General features: G+C 37.9%; 1 protein-coding gene across 1 annotated transcript in view; it reads right to left on the reverse strand.

The window, feature by feature from the left end:
* RAD21L1 (RAD21 cohesin complex component like 1) overlaps positions 1 to 9,031 on the reverse strand; it is a 34,739-nt gene extending 25,708 nt beyond the window's left edge. The window contains 3 exon segments of the mRNA XM_042462396.1: positions 1,654 to 1,829; positions 4,028 to 4,099; positions 8,479 to 9,031. Of these exon segments, the coding sequence (XP_042318330.1) occupies positions 1,654 to 1,797 (144 nt within the window). The 5' untranslated portion in view covers positions 1,798 to 1,829; positions 4,028 to 4,099; positions 8,479 to 9,031.
* Positions 9,032 to 9,319: the final 288 nt, after the last annotated feature.

The raw sequence follows: 9,319 nt of genomic DNA on the forward strand, positions 1-9,319 counted from the left end.
CCCCCCCCCTTCCTAAAATCCTGGCTACGTCCCTGAGGACCATGTCCGCCTACATTGCATCTATCCACATCTCTCCATTCCAAGAATTCCATGGAAGGTGGAAAAGGGGCTTTTACTCATAATGGCTCTCCCTGTCAGTAACAACTTCCACATTTCGACAAAGGGGAAGGGAAGTTTCTCTTTGGCTGTTACAGAAAGCCAAATGTATATCTGCCAGACTGTGACTGCATCTACACCAGGGGTAGGCAATCTTTTTGAGCCGGGGGGCCGGGTTGCTGTCCCTCAGACAACTGGGGGGCCGAAGCCAAAAAATAAATAATTAAATTTTTTTTAAAAAAAAAAACTAAATATATAAATAAACTAGGACAAATGTAGGAAAATTTTCAAATGGAAGACACCTTTTTTTTAAAAAATGGAGGACACGCGAAAAAATTTGCTGATTTTTTAAAAAAGTTAATATAAATGCATGTTTCTGAGGCTTCTATAGACAATTGCCCCCCAAAGTCCCCGGCGGCAATCGGTGGCAGGACCAGGCTGGGGCCAGTCCCAAGGCCTTGCCAGGCCGCATCCAGCCCGCGGGCCGAAGGTTGCCTACCCCTGATCTACACTGTAGAATTTATGCAGTTTGGCAGCACATACCATGGCTCAATGCTATGGAATTCTGGGATTTGAAGTTTTGTGAGATATTTAGCCTTTTGTTAGAGCGCTCTGGTGCCACAACAAACTACAAATTCCAATATTCCATAAAATGGAGCCGTGACTGTTAACGCAGTGTCAAACTGCATTATTTCTGCAGTGTGGCAGCAGTCTGTGCTTCAGAATATTGCAGACACTCTTAGAGAACTAGAAATATTTATGTTTTGTTTGGCCGTCCAGGGCTTTTGTTGTTGTGTCTTCAAATCGTTTCTGACTTCTGGTGATCCTAAGGTGACCCAATCGTGGAGTTTTCTTGGCAAGATTTGTTCAGAGGACATTGGCCATTGTCTTCCTCTGAGGCTGAGAGCATGTGACTTGCCCAAGGTCACCCAGTGGATTTTCATGGCCAAGCCAGGATTTGAACCCTGCTCTCCAGCCTCACAGTTCAATGCTCAAACCACTATGCCATCAGGTGTTTTTTGGTTTGGGGAAGGTGTGATGTTAAGAGGCCTTCCTACTTCTATCTACGCCCTGCAGTTTGTAAGCAATGGAGTAATATGAGGAGAGAGGCTACTCTATGCAGAATAACTGAGGCAGCAAGACCCTTGGTTTCAGGAGCCTCAGTGCCTCCAAATCCTGCAGAGAGCTCTGCATAGGTCCCAATAAGTAGCACACATCCCACTCTTTACATTTTTTAAAAACATATTTTTTAAATGTAGGTATTTTAAGGGCTATTTCCTTTGTGGCTTCATACAGTAAAGGCTGAGGTTTAAATGCATGTAGAAAAAACTTGCAATATTTAAGGAAACCTGAACTAGCATTTTCTAGTTCTAGCCTACATTTTGGAGAGGGGGTAACAGTAGAAACTTAAATCTATACCACCTTGAAGGAAAAAGGTGTTGGAAGCCCAACGTCTACCTCCAATTCAACTGAACAAACTGTACAGTTAGATATAAATGATGTTGACGACCTTGAAGACCTTTCTACTGTTGCATTCAATTAAATATGTTGTCATACCTTTGGGGAGAGTATCTTTTCAATAGTAGTCTCTAAATTGCATTCAAATATATGAGCTTTTGTTACTTTCTTGTCCCAGTGAGCAGCCAGCCATATCTTGGCTAAAGGCCCACGCTTATTCATAAGCAGCTGCATGTAGAACATTTTGCCAGTATTGTGTTCTCTAACTTGGTGAGCTAGAGGAGAAAAACAAAATATTTTAAATGTTGAATGTGTCATTTTTGTATATTTTTTTACAATTTTGAACAGAAGGGGTCTGTTTTTAGATAGATTTCCAAGTTCTGTGTGTATCTAATCCAAGTCTGATTTCCAAGACATAGTAAACCATTCTATTGCTGGTGTACAAAAGCTAGGTAGTTTTGCATAAAAACAGGATTAATTAGGCACTTGTGTATATAAAATCATCTGTATATTAGAGATTCATTTCCATTCAAGATTTATGTCAGGGGTAGGCAACCGTTTTGAGCCGGGGGCCGGGTTGCTGTCCCTCAGACAACTGGGGGGCCGAAGCCAAAAAATAAATAATTAAATAATAATAAAAAAAATTAAATAAATAAATAAACCGGGACAAATGTAGGACAACATTTTCAAATGGTGGACACTTTTTTTTAAAAAGTGGAGGACACGCAAAAACATTTGCTGATTTTTTAAAAAATGTTAATATAAATGCATGTTTCTGAGGCGTCTATAGACAATTGCCCCCTTTGCCCCTGCGTGCGAGAGGCCAAAGGCCCCGGCGGCAATCGGCGGCAGAACTGGGCTGGGGCCGGTCCCAAGGCCTCGCCGGGCCGCATCTGGCCCGTGGGCCGCAGGTTGCCTACCCCTGATTTATGTATTGGGTATTATAGGCTCTCCAAATAACTTCATTTTTAACAATAATTCATTCTGTGAATAACCGAGACAACAAGAATATAATTGTTTTCTAGATTCCTCTTGTACAAAAAAGCCACATCTGCCTGCATAATTTAAGTTTTAAAAACTGCTATTCTCCAACACTGCAATTTTAATCACACTCATTTGGAAGTAAACCTCATTAATATTAGTGGATCCAATGTGTAGGTCAACATGGTTAGGCGTTGTGTATGTACAATCAGTTTTAGGAGCCATAAAGGGAGATCTTTCAAAAAAGTGCAAGAAACAAAACAGGAAAAAGCACATATTTTTCAAAATTCCTAGCTTTTGTTGTCCTCTTATAGAAAGAAAAATTATGGCAAAAATGGAGGAGATTCAGTATAAGGGAGGAAGCTACATAGGTTTGGGAAACATTTTAAAAAACCGGACAGCACCTAGGAAGATCAATCTTGCTCAATCATTTCTTCATTTTGCTTTATAGTCACTGGATTCATCCAAGATGCTCACAAGCAAGGCACAAATGCAGAGATGGCAAAGATAAAGGAATACATGGATTTCAGGGGGGAAATAGAATCCTTTACAGACTTTGCTTTTATAATGTTAGGCATATTTTTATTATACCGTATATATTTAAAATGTTGTGATTATGTGTTTCATGGGTATTGCAAAAACAGAAGGCAATAGCTCTGTCTCTCAGTCCACTGAAGCCATTGCATTCTATGGTATGCTGCCCTTGGAACATGGCGGCATTGTGTGCTTGTCATGGCTAATACTATGGAGAGACACAGCCTCCATAAACCACATTGTGTTACCAGTGAAAGCAAGTGGGCATCATCACAACATCACATTGTGTGGCACATTGGGTGAAGAAATATCTTTTTTTTTGGTATTGAATATACTGCCAGTCAGTTTCATTGACTCTTACTACATGTTATAAAAGAAAAACAAAACAAAACAAAAATCACTATTTATTTTTTAAAGGAATAGACATAATTTTGGAAACCTCTAACATGTTGCTCTGTAGTGGTATTATTGAAAGACATAGCCATGGTAGTCTTTTTCAATATATAAAAGAATTGTAATATCATGGTGCTACAGGATTAAAACAGTATTCCTTAATATCTTTTTATGCTCCTTCATAATGGTATTTCCCAATTCTGTAGTGTGGAGGCAAAATTCCAAGTGTATAAAATGTAGAAAGGGGACTTGCGTTCAGCAATATTTCTGTTTGGTGTGGGGTGTCCTACTGTAACTCTAGATTTCAATATTTAAAATACGACAAAGAAATATCAACGTTCAGTGACAATGTTTGGCTCATCCCAGGAAAGACATATGCAGTCACTGGCTTACTTTATAACATCCTCACTTTAAAGAATATTGCAGGTATAAGATTTGGGTGAAAAATTCAGAGACTCTCAGGAAATTCTGCCAGCTTGAGGAAACATTTGGACAGCAATTTCAAAAATGAAAGTTCCAAAATTCCATCTAGGATGAAGGTAAATAAAGCATATTTCTTACGTACTTCCTTTTATTTGTCACAACCAGCAACCCAAGCGTCAAGACTTCTGCTTGCCTGAAAGTAAGTTCCTTCTTCCTGTCAGAATATGAAAAAGTGTTAAAGGGAAGATTTATACTGAATAAAATGACAGATTTTTCCCTTCAACAGAGAAAAGATGGATAAACAAGCAAAGCTAAAGATGAAGGGAGAAGAACCCAACCTTCATTTCCCTCCCTTTTGATTGATGTGGGGATGAGACATAAGTAACATCAGAAATAGCCTTACCCTGAGTTGGACCATTAGTTCCTCTAGTTCAGGGACAGGAATCATGCCCCCTCGTATACTCTTTAACTACAAGTACCATCAGACCTACCTATCATTACCCAATAGCTAGGAATGCTGGGAGCTGAAGTCCAACATCTGGAGGGGCCAAATGATTCACACCCCTTCACTGCTCATGGGACTCCATCCTGGACTATCCTTCCCAGCTCTTCTTAGATGTGCCATAATAATAATAATAATAATAATAATAATAATAATAATAATAATAATAATAATAATTTATATACCGCCTTTCCAAAAAGATCAAAGTGGTTTACAAAATTACATAAAAATACATAATACATAAACGACTTACATAAACAAATAAATAAAATACCTAAACAGTACATAACGTATACAAACTAAAATTCCATCCCTCAACCCTTATTGAACCTGGACCTATTAAATTAGTTTTAGCTGCTTTTATAGTTCAGAAGCTTTTATAGTTACAAGGTTTGGTCTCATCAAATGGTGGAGAAGAATGATCACACAGTGCAAGTGCTGGGCCTCACGCTGTGTCGTTTGTGCTAAAGTGATGCCAAGATAGATAGATGTGTTTTGTACCACAGGCCAGTGGTTTGAAGCATTCAGATAGTTTAATAGTTGCATTTGAAAAACTGGAAAAGGAAATACTACTTCCAAAGTTTTTTTGAACCTAGAACAGTCACTACATTTCGGAACATGGAACTATCATTGTAACCAGTGGTCTACTATTATATTTTAAAGCACAGGTCTTCACCATCACAGTTCCTACACCAAGCAGTGTCGCTAGGGTTGGTGTCACTCTTCTGACCTCTTTCCATACAATGCCATATAGAATCCTAAGTACAAAATGTTTTGTACTAATGTTGCTCCTAAATCGTAATTCCCATATATCAAGGGATGTAAAGGTAATTGTTGTGACATAAACAACTAGCAGAATTAAAATTATACCTTTAAATTACAATATTATATATATAGCCTAAATATATTTACATGTATAGTTGGCCCTCCTGCGGCTATGACTTTGGCAGATTTGATTATTTGTGGTTTTGGTTAATATGTGCTCTCTAGGAATCTCTAGGTCCTGCAACGCATCTCTGCTGGACGTTGAGCATAGAGTTGTGCTGGAGAACCAGATGTTCCTAGAGAAAACACTTCTCTAGGCATTTGTAGGACCTCCAGCATGATTCTATGATCGACTTTGGCAGAGGTTGACCACAGAGTTGCACTGGGGGACCTGGAGATCCCTAGAGAGGTGTTTTCTCAGGTAAAAAGAATAGTGTTTGTTTACTTGCAGTTTTACCACATTCATGGGGGTCTTTCACTTCTAACCCCATCAAATGTGGAGGGACCACTGTATATAATTTCATGTGGTTAAAGTGAAAATTTGGTAAGATGTGATGTTTTTAAAGAAAAAATTTAAATAATTTTAAAAATAATGTTTTAAAAAACAAATATAATTTTATTTTTTTAAACCCTGGGGCAAAACCACCCTTTTCTGCCAAAAGACGTATGTTTGGGGAGCAGTGGTTTCACCTGGTGCAGTCCGCACCCCCATAGTGATACCTCTGCCTATACCAACCAAACAAGCAAATAAACAATGTGTTGCTCTATAACAAAAATTGATTTCTATTGTTCACCTACATGAGAAGCAGGGGGTTTATACAATACATTGTAACTTGGAAAACTGGTTTTCCCGGCAGCTACTGTGGGGATAGTGACAGCTTCAACATGGAAGGACCCACTGAGTCCAAGAAGTAGGTGATATCACAGTCATTGCTAATAAAAAAATTCTGATGTACTTGGAACATGGTCTCAGAAATAAAAAATTCCTGGAACTTTAGCTGTATAAGACCTGACCCCATTACGCCACAAACAGGAACAAGTTGCTTTCCAACCATTCCCTCTCTTGACCCTGGCCCAGTGTTCAGAAGAATAGTCTTCTGATCCTGGAAGTAGCTCAGCCTTGTAATCTAGCCCAGAAAAATCATAACTATGTATTAGCCAATGATACATCTGTCTGTGATGGAGACAAACTCAATGACTATGTTTAATCCTTTTTAAAAGCCATCTTGACCAGTGAGCATGAAAATACCTTGTGGCAATGACTGCCAGGATGGTATAGAACCATAGAGTGGAAGAGATCCCAAGGGCCACCCAGTCCAACCCTTCTGCCATGCAGGAACTCACAATCAAAGCACTCCTCGTGACAGATGGCCATCCAGCCTTTGTTTAAAGAAGACCTCCAAAGAAAGGGACCCCACCACCCTCCAAGGCAACAAATCACACTGTTAAAGAGCTCTTACTGTCCAGAGGTTCCAGGTGGGATCTCTTTTCCTGTAGTTAATAGTTCTTAAACTGTTAAACTAACAGGATCTTTCCCCCTCCCATTGTGTCAAGGAACTGGCAGCATATTTAGGGCTGATGAACTACAGTTGTTGTTTTATTCCTGGAAATTCACTGCAGACTGGTAGCCTATAGCTCATAGACTATATCACATAGACCATACTGATCCATGGGACACCACTTTGAGTAGCACTAGAGACAGGCCATTTTTTAAAAGCATCATTTCCACACCATGTATACAATGGGTCCTTGGTATCCACTGGGGTTTGGTTCAAAGACCCCCTGTGGATACCAAAATCCGTGGATGCTCAAGTCCCATTACATACAATGGACAGTAAAATGGTGCCCTTTATATAAAATTGTAAAACCAAGCCTTGCTGTGTATATTTTTGGAATATTTTCAAGTTGTGGTTTTACTTGAATCTGTGGATGTACTAGTTAAAGGCTTGCCAGATTATTAGCTGAAGATGGCTCATGTTTCTTCAATGGTTGTGAAGAAGAGGAAATTTCAGCAGGAGTTGCTTGTTATGCAACCGGATTACAAGCAGCACCTGCTGAAATTCCCTCTTCTACACAATCCTTAACGCCCCTCTCCAGCTTTCACTTTGGTAACCCTGAAACCTGGAACATCTCCAAAGCCATTTTACCCCAGATAAGACTATGAAGGCTGTTCTTGCAATCCCATCTTCCAAACCGATTTGCTTGTTGGGGAGCAAAACTAGTAACTTGATACTATTTGATAATGCATTTGCTTTTATAAAGGTGGGGTACAGAAGAAGCTGCATTAGTTGTTTATCTTTGTTGATGATGTTATGTATACTTTGTATCACTGTATCATCAAAACAAAACTGTGTGAGTGTGTATTTATATCTGCATTTATTGAATCCTTAGATGAGAAGTTCTTGGAGGCAATGGCAAAGCATGAAACCCAAGATGACAAGATTTTTCAAAAAATTAAAGAAAGAACATATCTATATTTATTGATACAGATGTATATGTACATGTATATGAAAGCTTAGATTATAGCACTGAATGTAAGATTTTCATGGTGTCTGTGTTTTGTACCCATCTCAAAAGTATTATACTGTATATATTGTATGACTGTATAATCAAAACAAAGTGTGTGTGTCTGTGTGTGTGTGTATTGTTAGTATTATATATACTTTGTATGACTGTAAAATCAAAACAATCTATCTATCTATGATGTCTGTAATGTTCATGGTGTCTGTAATGGATCAATATCAAAAGTATTTTTTTAAAAAGAAAAAATCTAGATGTATTGAAGGGTTTTGTTCTTGTTGCTACTATTATGTATACTTTGTATGACTGCATAATCAAAACAATGTGTATGAATGTATATATATACCTATAGATATGCATGTGTGTGTGTGTGTATATATATATATATATGTATATATTTATTATATATACATGTGTGTGTGTGTGTATATATATAATATTTTAATTTGTTGTCTTTCTTATTTTATTGAATGTTAACTTGTACTAATATGTAATATATTTAATAATTTTGTAAAATGTACACCGTAGGCAGGTTTATTTTTATGTTTTAATTGACTGTATGTACAGTGCTGTGTAAATTTACAGCGCTATATAAATAAAGCTCAATAATAATAATAATAATAATAATAATAATAAACACACATATATATGCATATGTATATAAAAACCCACTGAATGGAAGGCTTTTATTGTCAGGAATGGCAAAGGATGGAAATTTCATGGAGTAGTAGTAAAAGGAATGATAATAATAATAATAATAATTAATACTAAATTACAGCTTTGTGCTCCATTCATTGCCTTCTTACCCTGCTGGGTTTAATAGGATTTGCTGCTCCCTGTTTTAGCAAATATTTAAGATTTTTCAGTCTGGAAGTAGAATTATCTCAGAATTTGAGGAAAAAGCAAAAGGACTGCATATAAAATGACTAGTATAATTTCACCCAGATAAAAACAGTAATGATAATAGTGATACTGTGGTAATCTTGCTATGTATTTTAGTTGCTCTGTTGAAGGAGCAATTTGGTCGTTAAAAACAGGGAAGGACGGGTTTGTTCACTAAAACGCACAAAAGGTCGAAGAGAGAAAAATCTTGGGACTATAAAACAGAAATCTCGTTTTTTAAAAAATAATTTACGTGTTTTTTAAATAGGCGAGTGAAGATGGGGTATAAAATGAATGGGCTGAGGCAATTTGTACTTGAAAAGGGAAAATACACATGGATTTCACTGGGGTTTATAAACAACACTTTTATGGCGTTTTCTTTCTGAGGGGATTCAAATCTCCCTCAGGAAAAAGCCCGCCCTTTTTTCTTTTTTGCCCTCTCAGACTGCAAAAACTACGCTACTTGCGGGAGGAACGCTAGAGTAGCAGATTGCGCATGCGTCCAACCATACGTTTACTCACCTAAGCCGTTTCGACCGTTAGGCAGGCGCGCGCATGCGCAGATCGTGGGCGTCTTTTCCTCCTCCTCCTGAGGAAGGCGCAATTTAGTGAGAGAAGGAGAGGCGTTAGAAGAAGATTATCTTTTAACATTGTAGCTGTTTTTGAATGTATTTTGAGTGCTGAATTAAAAAAGAGACAATAAAAAATGTACCACACACACTTCTTTCACTAATTTGAATAATAGGCCTGTGATGAAAAAAACCC

The sequence above is a fragment of the Sceloporus undulatus genome, chromosome 4 (assembly GCF_019175285.1).
Source record: "Sceloporus undulatus isolate JIND9_A2432 ecotype Alabama chromosome 4, SceUnd_v1.1, whole genome shotgun sequence".
In the NCBI taxonomy this organism is placed as follows: Eukaryota; Metazoa; Chordata; class Lepidosauria; order Squamata; family Phrynosomatidae; genus Sceloporus; species Sceloporus undulatus.